This window comes from Pteropus alecto, unplaced genomic scaffold, assembly GCF_000325575.1.
Source record: "Pteropus alecto unplaced genomic scaffold, ASM32557v1 scaffold20, whole genome shotgun sequence".
NCBI lineage: Eukaryota > Metazoa > Chordata > Mammalia > Chiroptera > Pteropodidae > Pteropus > Pteropus alecto.
The window spans coordinates 39,855,481-39,875,208 of record NW_006436298.1 but is presented as its reverse complement, the minus strand read 5'-3'; the positions used below and the strand labels follow the sequence as shown (position 1 = coordinate 39,875,208).

Here is a 19,728-nt window from a genome sequence, read left to right as displayed (position 1 = left end):
TCTTAAATTTTTGGTTTCCAACTATCTCCTCTAACCTCCAGTCTCCCACGCAAAATACCTAGCCTGATGCATTTAATTGAACTAACTTAGATAACCACTATACACAGGGGAGAAACCCCTAGTCCATCTGTCTTCTTCATTTGAATTGTCTGGCATGTGCATACTCTGCGACTTATGGAGAACAAACTAGGTACAAAAAGCACACCCTGGCAACCTCAGATTTTCTAAGTCAGTGCCTGGAATTATTAGCTACCTTCTAGGTAAGCAGGAAGGGGAATTAAGTAAGCCTAAGGGATCAGGTTTCAGGGGGGAATTTATGTAATATGTTCTTCTTTCCGTATAAAATGGTGTCAGCCATCACCATTTCCTGTTATCACCAGGAAATGTACGTTAAGTGATTTTCTACTGATGGCAATGTGTTTACTCTCATCTTTCCATGTGCCTGCCTCCTGTCCCTTGCAGACCTTACTATGCTTTCACAGGGCTGGCTGGGTTTGTACCATGAGACAGCATGCACGTGGGGCTAGGTAGGCCATTGTTATCAGGGTCCAATTTCCTCTCCTGCACCAGTGGGCAAACCAGGTATCAGGACAGGAATGGTGTCAGTGTTTCCCTGATCTGACTTTACTGAGGTGTCCCTTGACTCCTAAAACCATAGACTTTCTTGTAGAAATGAATTTTCATGTCATTGTTCAGGAATAAGGAAAGGACATTTCAGGAGAGAATCTTTAGTGTAATTGGCTTTTCGTACCTGCTCAAATCAAACAAAAACAAAAACATCAATAAAAAACAAAACCCAAATGTTCTCTGACCACCTCTCCCCAAATGAGAGATGGTTACATGGGGTCTTGCTGGTACATGTGCTGAATGGTGGTGGCATTCTGAATACCTTTGTTTTCATTTGTGGAAAAGTCAGCTTAATTCTCTTTGTAGAGCAAATGCTTCAAGAACGTCTAGCAGGATTTTAGGACACATACAGCAGTCTTTGAGATTTGTAGAAACCACACACTTCCCCAACTTGTTTTAGGCTCCATCACTGTTTATGAGGTTTGTTTGTGCTTTTCGGAGGAAGCCAAATTGCCCCCAGCCAAGGCTGAACTGCCCTGTCTGAGGCTCCTCTAAAAAATGAGGAGGTGGCCTGAAGGAAATCTAATCACATTTTATTTGGTGGCATTCAGCATTGTTCGACTTCCTCCTCTCGGCCTACAGCACATTTTTCTGCATGCAAGATGCTTAGAGAAGCAGTTCATTCAAAGAATGTGCCATAAGGCATGAAATAACCCCCCTCTTTTTGTCCCCTTTTAGGCCAGGTTGCTGCGCTGGCTCACCCTCCTTGGAAAAATATACAACCTCCAATGAGTTTCCTGATGATACGCTGAACTTCATCAAAACGCACCCGCTCATGGATGAGGCTGTGCCTTCTGTCATCAATAGGCCATGGTTCCTGAGGACGATGGTCAGGTGGGTGTCAAGCAGCCATGTCCTGAGTGGATATTTCTCACTCCATCTCAGGCTCATATCAATGAATCCTGTTTTGAAATGCCACAAACATCTTGTTATCCTGAGCATTGATTCAGCTGTGAAATGCTGCCCAGTTCGGTGGATGACACCAAACCCCCATCACCACATTTCCAGTGAGAGGAGTTCCAGTATTTTCCAGCTAATTGGACACATGCCAGCAATTAGAGGAAACAAAGCTAGCTCCTTCCGGGTTAATCCATTAATCCAATCTGTACAAAAGTAGAAGAGCGGGGAAGGAGAATAAGTCAAGGGATGTGGATGCTTGTTTGGTTGGATATGGTCGCAAAACATGCTGCAGACTCAATCCAAGCATTGATTCCATCCAAGCATCATGACTGGGTTGTTAGCTGTCAAATGGAGCATGGACAAACGAAGCATTTGCACAAGTTTACCAGTATGAAGGAGTCATACTTTAGCATTTGTTATCTGAAGTGGTTGCCAACAAAAAAAAAAAAGGATAGCTGATTTGGAATCTGTGATAGCATTAAATACTCCTTGTATTTATTTAGAGCTTATTTCCAAATAATTCAATAGGCTTTCCCAAGTACTATCCAGTTGTGGCAATCACCAAAGAAAATATTAACTTTACCACCATTTTTAAACCGTGACTTTATTGTAAGATGCTAAGAATTATACCTCGCCTTTGAGATGGAAACAGTGTGCTTGCGGGAGAGTCCATGTTTTTTGGTTCCTGCTGTGGTGCTTAAGACAAATAGGTATCCATGGAATGCTGAATGGCTGATGGATTTCAGAGAAAGAGGATGCCCAGTAGGACATATTCTAGACCTGTGACAAGATTGATACCCTTCGCCTTTGGCTTTAAGTGGATCTTGTTTGACTTGCACATCATTTAGAATTCTCAGTCCCTCTACATGCAATTGGAAAGCTTTCCAATCTGACATTATGTTGCACCTCAGAAGAAGAGTATGGAAAAATGGTAGCCATTGCTTTTCAATGTTAAACAAGTTCCCTTATTCTCCTCTTCATAGGAGACATCAGCCTTTCCTTGTTGCTCATGGAAGGAATAATTGCTGAGTGGTTTGGGATGCTTCTGGCTGTCTACTTATTATGTAACTTGGCCTCCACATATACATACCTCCTTTTTCCCCTCGGAGCCATACTAATGCTCTACATATGGAAATAACATACCAGAACAGCTTGAGCATTATTTACATGCATATATTTCTCTTGAGGTTATTACTAGAAAGCCATGTCACAATTGTTTGAAGTGAAAAAGGGGACACTTTGATGGTAGATCAACAAAGAGATAAAAAAAAATGTGATCCTGTCATTTTAGATACCATCTGACCAAAATTGCAGTGGACACCGCTGCTGGGCCATATCAGAATCACACTGTGGTTTTCCTGGGATCAGAGAAGGGAATCATCTTGAAGTTCTTGGCCAGGATAGGAAACAGTGGTTTCCTAAATGACAGCCTTTTCCTGGAGGAGATGAGCGTTTACAACTCCGAAAAGTACGTAGAATGTTTGCTTCTTTCTTAGTAATTATTTGTTATGTTATTACGATCCCTTTCATTCAGAGAAAATCATGGCAGATTTAGATTTTATGCATTTTTACGTGGCTTTTAATATGATTTGTAAAATTCTTTTAATACAGAAAAAGCATTTTTTTCTCCTCGCCAATAATGTTTATATAGATATACACATATGTGTATGTTTAAGTGTATGTGTGTGTATGCATGCATAAGGATCTGTTTTACCTTTAGTTAGATCAGATTAAGAGATCACTTTGTGGGCTGGAAGGTGGTGTGTGAGGGAGATGGCAGGAAAAAGAGAACTTACCCAAGAGAGGCTATTAATGATATTATCCTGCCTTATAAAATTAGATGCAGCTATGATGGAGTAGAAGACAAGAGGATTATGGGAATGCAACTGGACAAAGCAAGCAACTCTCTGTACGTTGCATTCTCCACCTGTGTGATAAAGGTTCCCCTTGGCCGGTGCGAACGACATGGGAAGTGTAAAAAGTATGTACCCTGCCTCATTGACTATTAGAAAGTCCACAGTGCTTAGAAAGGAGTCCTAGGTAGCTCATGGTCATCCTCTTCCTGCAGAACCTGTATCGCCTCCAGAGACCCATATTGTGGGTGGGTAAAGGAAGGAGGTTCCTGTGCCCATCTGTCACCCAGCAGCAGGTAAGGAGCTCAAGGTAATGGGAGAGAATACAGTGGTCTTTGGCTGCTGCTATACATTCTAGATATACAGTTAACTATTCTCACACATACCATCACCACTTAGCCTTCTGTGCGCAAACCTCATCAATGGGACTTCTAGCAGTTCTCCTTTTCCCATTTCATGTAACACACTGGTATCACATGTGGCAGATTTCCAAGTGATTAATCATCCATCTTCAGGCTGATTAAAAACATAAAGAAAAGAAACATAGTGGGCTTCTAAGTGTTTCTTGGGGAGAGAGACAAGTTGGTGCATGTCTTAATCATTGCAGTGTGAGAATAGCAGCAGTTGGGTACCAATTGGATTAGTGAGGTGGTTTGTCTGGCCATAGCAAAACTGGCTCCTCTAATTGACCATACAAGGCTGAGAAGAAATTGCAGAGCATTTGTTAAGTGATACATTTGTACTGTAAGAATGTTGTATACATCCAATAAATCTTTCTCTTGCACTGAAGAACAGTTGACCCTATTACTTAGGTAGTCAAATCTTGGCATTTCTTCAGCAGATCAGCTAGATCAGGACAGTCTACTATGCCTGTGATTTTGGTGCTTAAAATTGTTACCCTGTCTATAAATACTCAGACGACATTAGTTAAAAGCTTTCTTTTATGTTTTCACTTCAATGGATATGAAATCTAAAATAACATTTGGAAAAACATTCAATGCATGTCCTTGACAGGTTATGGCAACTCAAGGAAGGTGCCATATGGCACAGTCCTTTCTTAGCCAGCTTCTTCAACTTCCCCAGATCCAAATAGGGAACAGAATTGTTCCCACATCACTCTGAACTTCCTCTCTCATCTTAGAATATCTAGACAAATAGAAGGGCATATCAGATGACCACCAATCTGTATAATCTGAGGGAAAGTATCCCCATAAACAGAGCTAATGATAACTGTAAGTCTAACCTGGAAATTTGACTGATGCAAAGGGTGTTGACTCACGATATATTAGATCAGCTTTAAAAGTAGCAATATTGACATACTACAATGTTAGAGCTTTATATCTTTTCATGGGAACACTTGAAGCAAAGAGAAAGAATCACAAAGCAGTGAGGGAAGCTAAGAAATGACCTACCTCCTTTCTACATTCAATGTGTAACGAAAGGTAGTAGACTGATTTTTTTTTTAATCTTTTTTTAAGTCAACATGAAAACCCCAAAATTGTTCCCTTAAGGATCTACATGCATATTTCTCAAAACATCTACATACATATTGCTCAAAATATGTGCAACTTTCCCTCGAAAGTAGCCTTCGGGACCTGATGAATATTGGCTTTCATTACCACCAGAAATCTTTATCCTTTGAGGATGAATTTGATTTTTTAACAGCAAAATACATTGGAAAATATACATGTATGGATTAGTAGATTATTATATCAAGTGTGAATTGCAAAATAGTTTTACTATATGACTCATAAAAAAACTCTAAAGGCAGTTGCAAAATAGTAGTTTCACTTATGTTGTGGGAAGAAATGCAAAATACTCCTTTGGATGATTCCACTGTGTTTACGTAAAAAATCAAAATAGATATTAAGATTAGTCTCATTAATGTCATACAGCTTATGTAGCCCAATCGTGACCTAGTGGTCTTTAAAGAAAAGTGAGCATGTGGGGAGCAAAAGCTTAATACTCCTGAGGACTGGGCGTTGTGAACCAAATGTCTGAGTGGTCTCAGCAAAATACACCACCGAATCCTCTCTTCATGGGCCCTACATATCCATGGGCCATTTGTACCTCTGAACACTTTGTTATATAAGTTATTGCTAAGCAAAGGACTAGATAAATGTCTATGAAGGCAAGGGTTGGAGTGAACAAGAAAGTAGAAAGGAAGAGACTTATTATTTTTTAATTTATAGACTTTATTGCTTATATAACTGTGTATTTTAACATTTAAATGTTTTAAATGTTTAAGTAATGCTCAGGGAATCGGAGTTAAAAAAAAAGGATATAAATAATCCACAAACTAATTAACTTGTGAATAATATCTAAATTAACTTCATTACACCATGGCTTCTCTTTGGAAATTCACATAAGACTCATTTGCATCAACTTCAGAGATAAATTTTCAAGCTGTTATCTACTTATTTTTTTTGCACCTGCCACTCAATTTGTCAAACTATGTTAGTTGTTTTAGTGAAACTTAAGGTTCATTCCATAATAATGACTCACATTATTGAATTTGTTACTATTTTTCTCCTCTCTCCTTTTTTTAAAGCCTTACTTTTGAACAGGACATAGAGCGTGGCAATACAGATGGCCTCGGAGACTGTCACAGTAAGTAAAGCTTTTGATCCATGTTTATCTTTGGGCAAAGATGCTTTTATCAAATGGCCCAGAACCATTACCCTGCATGTGAAACTGAGTGCAGCTAGCACTAAAACATGCATAAATAACAGAAACCAACTTCTAAATATCAAATAAAGAAAATTATGTTTTAAAGCCAATGTCGTTGCTATAAATGCTGGCACTTATTTCATTATAATAATGCTGGAGAACAAAGTCACTCTAGAAGATATTAATTATAACAGAGCAGTAAGCTATAACAGCATTTCCATTAAAAAAAAAACCCACGGTTTTGTTATTTTTAAAACGCTTTATTAAACTGTAATTTTTAGCCATATAATAAAAGGATTGAACATGGTACTCTAGCTTTTTAATTAAATGGGACTATTTTATTCTTCTTGAACATATCAACTAACAATAGTAATTATTTTTTAATTTAGATTTATGTGTTACCATTTGCAGTAGAAAAAAAATTTCAGAAATAACCAAGTACAAGGTGACTCAAAATAATCTTTTAATAAGAATTAACCTATGCTAATCTCAGAGTTCATTTCAAAAGTTATTAAATGGTAACATTTTAGTTAGAACTTTATGTAAAGGATCCTGGACAAAATTCTGCCCAGTTGTCCTGTGATCTGATTAATAGCAATATTCTGAAAATGTTTTATTAATGCTAATTTAGAGAAAATCACCATACTCTTGGAAAATGTTTAGTTTGCAGTGTTTTAAATGTTACACATGATGAATTTCAAGAAGCTTACATTCAAAATGGTACCCAAAAAAATAGCTCCTAAGGGAATAAAACTATATGACTTCTGATATTTGATTCTGTAATGAAAATCATGGCTATAATTCTATATAACTCTTTGGCTATGAGTACTGAAATTTCAGACTCTGAGGTGTCATTCTACTTTCTTCCTTATCTTTTTTTAAGATTAGATACAATCAAACGTAGAGGACTACAGGCAGCCTTATCTGCAAATTTTTTGCCATTTTTTTTTGTTTGTGAATATTATATATTGGCAAAAACTTATTATATGTTCATACCAGAATTTAACGAGTTAGGAAATCAGCATAGGAGATTGTCATTGCCAAAAGATCTGTTTTACTTTTGTGCAGCGAAACAATTTGATGTTTGATTCGTGGATTTTAATCGCATTTCATTAGGCTCCATTTTCAGGGAAACAGGTTTTGGTGTGCATGTGTTTGTGTGTGAGTGAACTTAACTGACTTTAGTGAATAATTTTCATCATCTGGTAATGTGAGCATCTGTAGAAAAATAAGGTGTCGATTTGGATTTATTAGATAAATATATGAAAAATGTGAAAACAATTGTTACTATCTCTATAAAGTGTCTGTTACAACAGTAGGCTCACACCACACCTGTATCCCTGGCAGAGGAACTTAGGAAGCCTCTATCTAGCACAGGGGAGACCCTCACATCCCAAGCCAGTGATTTACTCTTTAATCTCAGCAGTCAGGCCTCTGTGGTTTTATGTGCTCCCTAATCTTGAATCCCATTCCTACTGAGGCACTTCTCAGAGCAGGAGGTAAGGCCGGCCCTCTGCTGCCCTTCCTAGTGGCTTTTCTGCTCTCTGTGCTCCTGCTGGAGCATGACCTACTTCTATTAGACATAGCTACTCACAAATAGATATTCAGAGATTTAGATAACCGGTATATAATGATTCTTTAACAGAATTTTAAGGGGAAATGACCCAGACACAGCACTCACACACACATGCACATTGCCTATATGTGTGTTATTATTTTTATTTTTGTTTTTAATTGCCCAACTAAAACTCCTGCTGAGTTCAGAACATTGTGATACTGGACAGTTCTTACAGCACGGTTGTAAGTATGAAATGAAAGAATGTAAAGTAAAAATTGCTTTCTAAGTGTGGATCAGATGTCATTTATTTTATCTATATATACATTCCTATGCATAGAGTAGGGCTTAACTTTTCAGAATCACATATAATCGCATTTACCATTTCTTCTACTAACTCCTGCTTTTTCTCTGCCTCTTGGCAACAAAAACAGTGACTTTGAAGAAATTCACTTGGGGAAGAGTTATGGGGATGTGAAAGTGGACCGGATATAAAGCATCTTATATTGCAAGGAGAAATTAAAAAGCACTTACTTAGTACTGGGGATCATATATCATTATAGTTCTGTATTAGTTCATTCCTACTTATAATGTAAGTCACACTAAGCAGAGTGTTAAGCATTAACTAACCTTTTCCTTGCTTTTGTCTTACAGATTCCTTCGTGGCATTGAATGGTAAGGAGATATTGCTCATAATTTAATACTGATAGAAATCTATTTGGGAAATCCTGTTTCACTAATCCTCTTTAGTATTTTCAAACCTTAGATTTCTTTTATAATTATTTTTGTATCCTCATTATTTTTTATAGACATTTCTACTCCTCTACCAGATCATGAAATGTCTTACAACACACTATATGGTCAGTTTTTGGATTTCTTTTTAATTCTTCAAGTCAGTCATCCTGTGGTAGTTCGTAGTTTTCATTCCTAAACATCATGGACCAGATTCTTTGTTACTTCAGGGCCTCAATTCACTAAAATTATTTATAGATTTATGATGCTTCAAAAATCACTCTACCTATATGGGACAATTGGCATGTGAGACTCGAGTCCTACATTTTAATCCACATAATGTGAATTATGCCAACCTTTAGAAATTTGGTAAATATGTTTAATGAGTTCTCGAGAGAGAAAGAATTGCTTTTGGACATAAGTATATCCAAGATAAAAGAAAAGAGCTCATAAGTAATTGGCCATAGCTCTTTAACTGATATAGAGTACCAATCCCCAAATGCTGCTTCACAACAGTACTTCTTCAGCAGAAATGCTATACAGGGCGAAGATACCAAGTTCTTACTAGGCAAAACTTTCCAATATAGCATGAAATTAGCCATCAAAGTTTAAGTTCATAAAGAGTGAATATTTACACATATTTCCATTGAAATTTCTTCAGACTGTATACAAGGAAGAGTGACGCAGTGGAAATGATATACAAACAGGATTTATCCCATTGTTCCTGCTTTGAAATACACGGACACTATATTAAACAAAGCTATTAAGTCCATAAACAATATTCTGAGCTCTTTATAAGAAAAGCTGAAATGTAGTAGAAACATTCCATTTCTATTTCTCAAAGTTCCCCCATATGTTTATTAGGGTAAACTATGCATGTGCTTTTTAAAATATAATATGAAAAACATGTACGATAGCAAATTTAAGCTTCTGCATTACAATGAGGACGATGAGTTTCATTGAAACTCAGACATTTTATAGTTTTTGTGTTTAAGATGTATAACAGTAATAGATCTAGGATCATCTTTAAATGTAGCAGTAGATAATGGAAGGGAGAAAATAAAAGAGAAAAGAAAGCAAGGTGGATTTAGGTTTCAAAGAAATAGTTCGGGATGGCTACAAATGTGTTTAATAGCTCTAAATGTGTTTAATAGCTCTCTCACTCCCTGTGTCTGATTAACATAAATAAAAAGCCTTTTTGAAAGTTCCAATAACTGTCTTATAAAAGAGAGCTGTACAGATATGGAAAACGATGCCAGGTTGCTCCTGATTGTCCCTCATGTGAAGTGAGTCAGCCTGGAATAGATGAGCCCAGAGAATTCATCCACCTTTAACATTCTCTCATCTGTGATACAAACCAGAGTATTAAACACCAACAACAGGAAGAAAATTTTCTCAACAGGCAAATGTCATCTCGCTTAGCTTAACCCTTCAGAAAAAGAACCCTCTTAGCATCTGCTTTTCCCCAATATCATACTTAGCAATCATTTCCAATAATTGAATATTCTTTATCAAATATTGAGAAATTCGTATCTTGAATTTAATTGAACCAGCAACCTCCCCTGCATTCATCAGTTTGTACTAAGACCAATTTTAACTCCCAGGTAATTTCTCAAACAGATAGAACAATTAAACCATTTGATGCTCTTTATGAACAAAAATCATTCTTCAATCCATGGATCTCTTATTTCTTTTACAAAATTAAAGAACTTATTCATTCTTCTATATTAACATTTTAAGGGATAATAATGCCCCTTCACCTTGAGCTCATGATCAGAGGTTTCTGTGATAAAACTAAAGAAGAATTTGATTATTCCTTAACTGATGATCCTGTCCATTTCAGGCTAAATCTATCCAGTATAAAGTGGTTAGATGATCAACTGACCATCAAAATGAGGGCTGGTCCACACAATACTTAGAAAAATACACAAGACTTTCTTTTCACAAACTGCTGAAGTTGTGCTTATTTTGGAGTTAATAAACATAGAATAGATTGAGTTAATTCATTCAGCAAGTATTTGTTGAGTGCATACTATGTCCCAGGCACTCAGCTAGATGCTGTATTTGTACCACCAAATCGATTTTTTATGAGAATGGATGTACACTAGGAAGCTAATCCCAAAGTATAAAGTGCGCCCACTGTTTCTAGCAGTGTCCCTAGAATGTTTCCATAAAAAGTTAACTGGGTAAGTGCAGGATCATAGAGTAAACCACAAAACCACAGCAGCCTAACTCAGAAAAGGAGATCATTTCAATAAACCATGCAAACTCTCTGTTTCGCAAAAACTTTGCACAAGACTAGTTACATAAGCAGGAACCCCTTTTTAGTGAATTGGACCCTGGTTATTTTCCTTCTTCTACTCTTGTATTGATATGTCTCTCTTTTGTGTCTAATTGGCTACAATCATTGTTAATAGGTTATAGTAGTTTGAAGGGTCTCTAACATCTGGAATCACAAAGATTTGTAGATATAGAGAAACTATATGATGCATATGAAAGTTAACTGTTACAATCTATCTCTTTGTATAGTATAAGAATAATATATCATAATCTCCGCTGATTAAAATATGACTTCCCAAATTGTATTAACAAGACCAAATTATAGGTTTGAATTCTACTGACATGTAATACTATATCCACAAGTGATTGCTTATTTTTGCAACATTATTTTGGTTATGAAGTCTCTTAGAGAATGCACAAAAATAATATAGCCTGTAGAATCAGATTCTAAGAAGGAATAAAGTGATTTCTTTTTAATATTTTTTTAAAGCTTGGAGAGGTAATACTCATACACCTCTTTGAATTCAAACTAAGGACTATTGCTAAACGGTGCTTTTACATGGTGGTTCTAAAGTTTTTGAGAGTCAGGTATTGCTTTCTCTGACTATTTGATTCACCTGTGACATGCGTTGCCTTAACCTCAAGCACAAGTATAAACGATTACAAACCTCATGCTGTTCTATTTTTTTTCTTTTGAGTACATCAGATGCATGGTTTCTCTAGATTTACATATAGAAAATGGAGATGTGGTGGGTATTAGACTAACACTTTAGCAATAGGAAGGAGCTGATTTCTCACATTTGTGTAAAACATTTTCCTACCTAACTACCATCTGGTCCACATTAATTTCCTCTCATAGCCATAGCTTTCCATTACCAATGAGTTTTCCATGTATTTGCAACATATGGTCCAGCAACTCTTTCTACAGAGAATGTGTCCCTTAGGCACATATTTCCCCTAGATTACGGTATTAAGAAATGTTCTCCCTAAACCGTACTTATGGCATTATCATAAAATTGCCCCTTGAACACAGTTAAATTGAAAGTGCTCAAAATGCATATCAATTCAAGTAAAAGAAATTTTTGCTACTTGGAGAGGCCTTTATTTTCCCCTTTCTCCCTTTCTAACTCCCGACAAAGCTAATTCCAATTGTTTGCTTATGCTGGGTGCTAAATTCTCTCTCAGGTTGACCATATATTTCATTAGAGAAGTGTTGAATTCAAGAGTAGAAAATACAGGCTATATTTTAGACCACAATATAAGCAAGAAGGAAGTAAAAATAATTCTGTATTCCCAAGTTAATTCTCCTACCCCTGTTTTTCTATCAGTATTATGAGATTAGACATGAAATTCAGAAATATAAAAACAAAAGGTCTTGATGCAACCATTCTTGAGTTTTAAATCAACATGATTTTAGATATTGGACATGAACCAGACTATTTTCAACAAAGTGGATGTTTGAAACTGTGTGGGAGCCAAACAAGTACTACACAGAAAGTAGCCTCTTAAATGTTACCAAAGCTTTGTGGGAGCATTTAAGTGTGGTGCTTCCATAGAAATCATTACAGTTTAGATGAGCCACTTAGCTGACTTGCTTTTCCTTGCATATATATTTGAATATATATTCAAATGCATTGATCATTATAATCTTTTTACTAGTGGCATTTTCTTTATCACATGCGTGATGATCGCAGCCCAATGCTGAAGCCACCTGTGAATCTGTCCTACTTTCTACCAAAGACATCAGTTACACATTCACAGTAGTTGCCCTGACATCTTTCTAAAAATTACTCGAGAGGTTGCTATAGGTAAGATAGTTTAATAAACCAAAGACTCTACTTGAAAATCACAGAGCAGGTACATATTATTTCTACCATAGAGAATAGGTAGTGAGCTTCTTTAAATAACTGTGACAGTTTAGATCAAAGCACCTGATATGACCTGCATTTAACCTTGTGGAGTGATGGAAGGAATGCTTAGGAATGTATTCACGGGAAATGTCCAGTTTCTGCCATAACTTCCAATCTAGCCATTCTTCTGATCTTATCCTATCATAGGCTACTCTGCATCTCAAAAACCAGTTCCTTTCTAATCTGAATAATATCAGTCAGTGTGGCCTCAAAAACAGCCTCTCACAAGTATGAGTCATGAAACCATGAAACTAACTTTGTTGGAATAAGACACAAAAGATACAGCCAAAACAACATGGAGCAGTTGTAGCCTCCATTCCAGTGAAAAGGAGATGGGAACATATCCCTTCAGAAAGCAGTCACTTATCCCAGAAGGAGGAATGCCTGTGAAGTGGAACTGAAGCTGAAAACTAGACACATCTTCCATGAGAAAGGCTCAGGACAGCTGAGTTGTTTGTGATGGGGGAGAGGCCCCTCTGCTACCATAAACCTCCCCCATGAGTCACAATAGTATTCCCAGCTTAGACACATTCTGCCTTTAGTGCTGCTATGGGAATATCAAAGAAGGACACTAGTATTTCTTGAGCACCTACCATGTGTCAGACACTGCTAGGTACTTTTACCATTATGTCACTTTATCCTCCCAACGCTGGGAGGTAAGTGGCATCATCCCCATTTTTTGCACAAGGAAAATCAAGGCCTACAGAGGTTAAATGATTCCCCGAGGCTCACTCAACAAAAAGCAGAGATTGGATCTGGCCCTTCATCCTCCAACTACAAGTTCAAGGGGCTTTCTGCTGAACTCTACCCCTGAGCCTTGTTATTTCTAGGCCAATCTCCTTTCAGTCTTACAGGCAGCTCGGATGTCCCACCTCCAGGCCTCTGAGCAAAGGGAATGTGGGTGTCTCCGGTGATGTTTCCCTAACTGTATTTGTGATGAAAACAGGGCACTCCAGTTCCCTCTTGCCCAGCACCACCACGTCAGATTCGGCGGCTCAAGAGGGGTATGAGTCTAGGGGAGGAATGCTGGACTGGAAGGATTTGCTCGATTCACCTGACAGCACAGACTCTTTGGGGGCAGTGTCTTCCCATAATCACCAAGACAAGAAGGGTAAGGCCTTGGAATTGCCTCTTCCTCTGGGGGGAGAGGGAGGGAAAAGTAGGGAGGACTGTGTAACTGCTTCCAGCTGAATCATAGCAATATTTAAGGAACTTCTAACACCCTGTGATTGAAACCATCTCAAAAAAGACTGCAATCCAAACCTCTGGGCTAGGCTTGATCCTAGATTATTGCCCAACTAAAGAGAAACCACATAAAACAAATAACACAGCCTCAAAGTTTCCTCCATCCAAAAGAGGTGTGGCTTGGCCCAAAGCAGATGCTGGCTCCTGCGATCCCTTTCTACTCCTCTTAGCTCGTACTGCGATTTTGGGGTCTGCATTTCCCACCATAATGGAATGGAATGCAGTGTGTGCTTTGGCAAGTGCATATAATCAAAGTAAAGGCCCGTTTAATCAGTGAATGGAGAAATAGCAGGGCATAGTCTTTTCTGCCTGGGTAGCATCTCACTCTCGCATGGTGCTGAATTTGAATAGAGCCGTGGTCCTAAGACATACTGTAATTGCCCCGAGGGGACAACAGCTAAAACAAAATTATGTTATTTAATCAAACAGAATTGCTATGCACTTAAAACCGAAAGGAAGCTGCACTAAATGAGAGCGACTCTGTGAACTGTCCTAAATTCTCACTTGCTTTCTTTGCTCAACTAGAGACAGGAAATGTCATCCCTTTTTTTGCCATTTGCTGCTTCTGGTAACACATCCTACTTTAGTTGCAGCTGCAATCAAAGGGGCCTTTGCTTGTCCAAAAAACAGTCTTGTAAATCAAAGACTGAAAAGCCCAGTTATGTTGCGAGCTGTTTCCCCCCATTCAGAATTGTTTACTTCTATATGTTTTCAAGAGTTTCATCCAAGCTGGGGTTTGAGTCTTGAGGGCACACCAGCCATAGTGACCCTTGGAAGACAATCTCTAACACATCCTCCCTCAGGGTTTTCTGTATACATATCTCTACCTTTACTCTTAAAGTTTTCTCGGGAGAATGTTTTCAAGGGAGACTCACATGCTAAATTTCCATCCTCTTTTTTGAATCTCATTTCCTGAGAGCGCCGCACACTCTGCTGCCCTATGTGCCAAACTGTGAAGACGAAGCCCTTTTAACCTGTTCTTGAGCACATCCCCTTGATTTTTATTATTGCTTTGAAACTCCTTATCAATATGCTCTGCCTCAAATCTTTTTTTAAAGTAGTTTTTGTCTCAGCAGCCTCTTTAAATTGGAAGGATCCTCGCTCTTTCCATCCTGAGAAAGCACCAGGCCAATTTGTGACGGGACAGAACTATCACAACAGGCTATAATCCCAAGCATGAGCCTTTATCTGTCATGTGTGGCTCCAGACCACAGATGTGTTAGTCTTGGCCAAGTTCTCAAGAAGAGACAACTCAGTAAAATCAATTTGTGTTTGCCCACTGCAACTTTCTGAAAATTCAAACAGCCTTTCCAGTAAAGCATTAAATATGTCAACCAAATATCTAGCCATTGGTTACAATCATTTTCTCTTCACTTTACTGAGACAGGTGGCTGAATTTTCTCCAATTGTTAACTCCCCCAAGGGATGGAGGTTATCAAAGAGTCCAATTAACACTTTGACATCATTTTAAAATCCGGTATTGTTCATTCTCTTGGGTCTTATTATGAATATTGACAAAGCTGGAAGCAGTCTACAAATTGTCAAACAATGGTGGCAGAGGTGACTGCATGGGTGTTTAACATGATCACTGTTCTTGTGCTATTAACTCCTTGCCTTGCCCTGTCAAATTTGAGTTTGATTTTTAAGAATTATGTATTTGATGGGGCAATGACAATGAGATGTTATGCAAAAAATTTTTAAAGATGTAGCTTAATGTTCCTTTCACCATGATTTTTATGATTTTAATTTCTACTTTGCTCTGAATTATTTTCAATGATCATGATTTATTTTGATCTTTTGTTTTGCCAAGCACTGTGTGGTATGACTTGGTGATGGCGTTATTCTGTTGGAACAGTCTTGTTTCCTTTCTGACTCATTATGATGTCCCTCAACTTGACCCAATCTGTGATCCTTTTGCTTCTCTTCTTTTCATTCCCTGATGTGGATGCCTTAATGATGTCACATCTGTGTGTGCAGCATCTCCTGGGATGCGAGAGTTTCGTGGGTTTTCTGAGGGCCTCTGGCAGGTGTTCTTTTCACTGGGTCGATTATCCCATGAGAATGTGACATTTGTGTGTGCCAGCTTTAGGAGCTAAATATACTCTGGAATTGTTTCTGAAATACCGCACATTTCCCCCGCTAAGCAGAAAATGTGTCTGCTGACCAGCTAGCTGAGGAGGAGTCAAGTGTCCAATGCCCTTTTCATTTTGGCCACTGGAAAAAAGTCCAGGGAGCAAACAAGCCCACAGCTCTGCTCTGAAGATACACTGAACCACTGGGCCGGTGTCTTCTCTGTCCCACCTCATCCTCCCCAAAATTCTGCATTTCCAGAGTATGTTTGGCTTGCCTTTTTCCTTCTTTTCCTTTCTGTGTCATTCATCTTGATTTAATCCTGTGCGTCCTTCACATCTGTAAAAGCGCTGTTCCCAACCTTGCAATCTAACCCCCTTCTGCTACCATTGTTCTTAGCCTCCCCCTTTCAAAATAATAGACCCAGGCCCTCTGCCCCTCTGTGGAATGTTCCAAGGCTCTTTCCTTCTACACTGTGAGTAGCATTCGGATGCTGTATGTATATATAGTCATACTAACAAAGCGTGAGAAGAGACCTGAGAAGCACGCAGAAGCATTATCACAGAAAATGAAGTAATTTTCTCTCTCAGTAACTGGCCTTGCCCTTCATTACCCTATTGGCCTTGTCTAATGTCTCTTGTCCTTGCTGCTTTCCTTTAAAATTGCCTGATATCTTTCAAGCCATAGATTCATTAGTAAAAACACAGCCAACTGCTCTGTTTTATCTCTGGGTCCCTAGATGTCTGGAGCCTCTAGAGCCAGCCCTTTAATCACCAAGTTGATAAATTAGATGCAGCCCTGGCTACCTCTTTCTTGGTTTGCCACACTTAAAAATATGTATTATTTATTCTTCCTATAACTTTTGAGGTGGGAATAAATAGTTATAAAGGGGCTCTAATTACATATGAATAAGAAAGAAAATCTAGTTTATTTTTAGATTTGGCTTGCCTCCCCTCATTTATCACCACCACCCCCAACTCTTCCCCGCCCCATGCCTTCCCACAGCAAAAGAAATAAGAGCTTTCTTTTTAGGTTAAGCAATACTGAGAATTAATAGCTACTCTTGTGCCTCTTGTTTCTGACCAAAAGTAATACCATAAAACCTGATTTCCAAGAAAACTGCAAGATATGTGAGGAAATCAGCCATGTACAGATCTTCCAAGAGAGCTGTGTAGCATAAATATAAAATGTAAATGCTGACCACTGCCATTAAGATACAAGAATAAATCAGGAACAGAAGAAAATTCCCTACTTTAGACTTATAGAGTTCTTGTGAACGCTCAGAAAATAGATGAAATAGTCAAACTATACAAAGATGTTCCCATATGATTGGAAATGCTATATAACTATAGTACGCTTATATATTTTGGGAAATCTTTAAAGTGAGATATTATCACATTATTACATTTAGTCAAGATATGCTCATTATAGACAAGGAAAAGATACAGAAATAATTTAAGAGATCAAATGAATAATTTAAACTGAAATATACAGTAAATGTTGAATATACTTTAATCAATGTACGAGCTATTTGTATAGGCAATTTTTAGTCTGGGAAATAATCATGCAGTAAAATTCACAAGGTCTGTAAAGGATACTGAGGATATTGTCCACGCCTCATAACAATCCTAAAATGGAATTTTATAAACCACATGGTTTATCAACGATCCTCTTTATAGTTCATTATTTATTCCTCAAATGCATCATCTTTGCCTCCAGCAGTATTGCCTCCAAGAAGGACATGCAGCACCTTACATGAGATGATTTAGGTGGCTCAAGGGCATCATGGCTTTCAAGAATCATGTGGTAGAAAGTTACACCCTTTTCATTCCTCTTTGAATCTTTTTGGTTATGTCAAGGAAAAAGTCTCGGTTCGGTGCTTTATCATTAACAACTCCCTAATCTTACTACTATCTCTTTTGAGGGCTTTGACTTACAGCTAGGACTAGCTGGAATTAACACTGTTTTGCTTTCAATTCATTTTATTCTTATGGTTACTTTCTATGAAAAGTGACATTTTTCTATTTATGATAATGATATACATTTGAAATACATTCTAAAGGTAATTTAAAGGAAATATGAAGTAAATAGTAGTGCAGGAGGTATAGGGATATAAAAATATTAAGTAAATAATATGGTTGGTGAGACTTATTACTATTATTGAAATTGTAGTATCGGTAGTTGAATGACTCCAGTTTGAGTAACTCTGGACTATAGCAATTAAAAGAGTCCACTGAGGATTAAACTCCTACCAAAACTGCTTCTGGTATTTGGGAGAACAATATTTGACAACCACTATACCTTCTGTTCGCTGGGCTCTGGGTGTTGCAATTATATGACCTAGTGCTCTTCTGATTTCTCTTCCAACTACTGAGCTTTGTGATTGGCGATGAGAAGTTTGGTCAAGGAGGGATTTAGAGTAAAATAGATTTAGACTTAAAAAAAAAAAAATTAGTCATTCTAGGCTTGTAAGCATCTGGAGAGATTTTTCTCCAGACTGGCAGTGATCAGCCAAGTGTAAAAACAGCTAGTAACCAAACTGTGGCCTAGGGGAAGTTTACCTTTAGCACTTTTGCTTCTTGGCCACTTTTCTCATAAAGCAGAGGTCCCCAACCATGGGGCCGCAGACCAGTACCAGTCCATGGCCTGTTAGGAACTAGACCGTCCAGGAGAAGGTGAGTGGTGGGCGAGCCAGCAAAATTTCATCTGTGTTTGCAGCCGCTCCCCAGCGCTAGCATCTCCACCCCAGCTCCACCTCAGATCATCAGGCATTAGATTCTCATAGGAGCACCCATCCCTGGTGCCCAAAAGGTTGGAGACTGCTGCCATAAAGGACTCCTGTGCTACAGTGCATTCCCCTGGCCTGGCAATAACCTACATTTGACCCTTCTTTCCCGTTTCTCTCATTCCAGCTTTGCCTGTTCTGCATCCCAAACCATTAGAGCCTAACTTTCTTCATTAACAGGCTTAGGAATCTGATTTTAAGTGAGTATGTTTAATAATAGAGTCTAGCCCTGATTACTCTGCCATTTTAACAATCTCCAATGCTTAAAATCTAATGGATTGGGGATTTTAAAGCACCCAGTTCTCCCAATGGGGAAAGTGATTTCTTAGTTCCTATCAAGTCATATGTAGGTAACTTTATGTACAGAGAAAATTATTGCCGATGATATTAATAAAGGAAGAAAAATAAGTTTCTCTTCTTTTCCTTACTCCTAAACTTGGGCCGAATTTTCTCTGCCATTTCTTCAGTACCATTCCCATAACAAAAAATGTTTTGTTAAGTGTCTCAAGCAAAATTTATTACTGGCTTCATAGCACAGTATTAGATCCCAATAAGGAGTTAGCGGCTATATGAGAGATAGACATAGTTCCTGTCTAAGAAATATCAAACCGCCAGACAGATGACGCACGCAGACTCAGAAATGCACCAAAAAGCTTTTACAACCACCATTGTCTTTGTAAACAAGGCGAAATCGTGCACAGCAGATTTTAGAAAAAGATATTAGACAACTGAAGACAACTTGGCTGAACACATCAAGGACACAGCACTAGGAAACAGTTTTTCAGCCCCTTTTGTTAGTCCTTTCCTTTAGTACCAATGTTACAGCAGTCACATATCACCTGACAGGGAGGAAGAAAAAAGTGAGGGATGTTTGGTACAGGGTTCATATTTAAAAAGTTTGTGGAAATGCTGGCAAACTCAGACTTTTTTTGAATAGCCAGAGCTTTTAAAAACAAACAAACAAACAAAAAAACTAAGTTCATGGTAATTTGCATAGCTTTTATAAGTAAAACCTGTAGTATCACAGCCATTTCTAAATGTGATGGTAAAACAGGACAGTCTTAGAGAATTCAGAGAAAGAGCTTCTATCTGATAGGGAGG

The 19,728-nt window shown here is 38.0% G+C and overlaps 1 protein-coding gene across 3 annotated transcripts in view; it reads left to right on the top strand.

Annotated features, from left to right (window-relative positions):
• Window positions 1-19,728, top strand: part of SEMA6A (semaphorin 6A) — a 121,621-nt gene that overhangs the window by 85,132 nt on the left and 16,761 nt on the right. The window contains exons 12-18 of one of the 3 annotated variants that reach the window (XM_006913302.2): window positions 1,306-1,461; window positions 2,819-2,995; window positions 3,368-3,508; window positions 3,596-3,676; window positions 5,932-5,990; window positions 8,260-8,280; window positions 13,474-13,638. In XM_006913302.2, coding sequence (XP_006913364.1) covers window positions 1,306-1,461; window positions 2,819-2,995; window positions 3,368-3,508; window positions 3,596-3,676; window positions 5,932-5,990; window positions 8,260-8,280; window positions 13,474-13,638 — 800 coding nt within the window. The remainder of the gene's footprint in view (window positions 1-1,305; window positions 1,462-2,818; window positions 2,996-3,367; window positions 3,509-3,595; window positions 3,677-5,931; window positions 5,991-8,259; window positions 8,281-13,473; window positions 13,639-19,728) is intronic. The other 2 variants (XM_015590544.2, XM_015590545.2) reach the window with 2 other exon arrangements.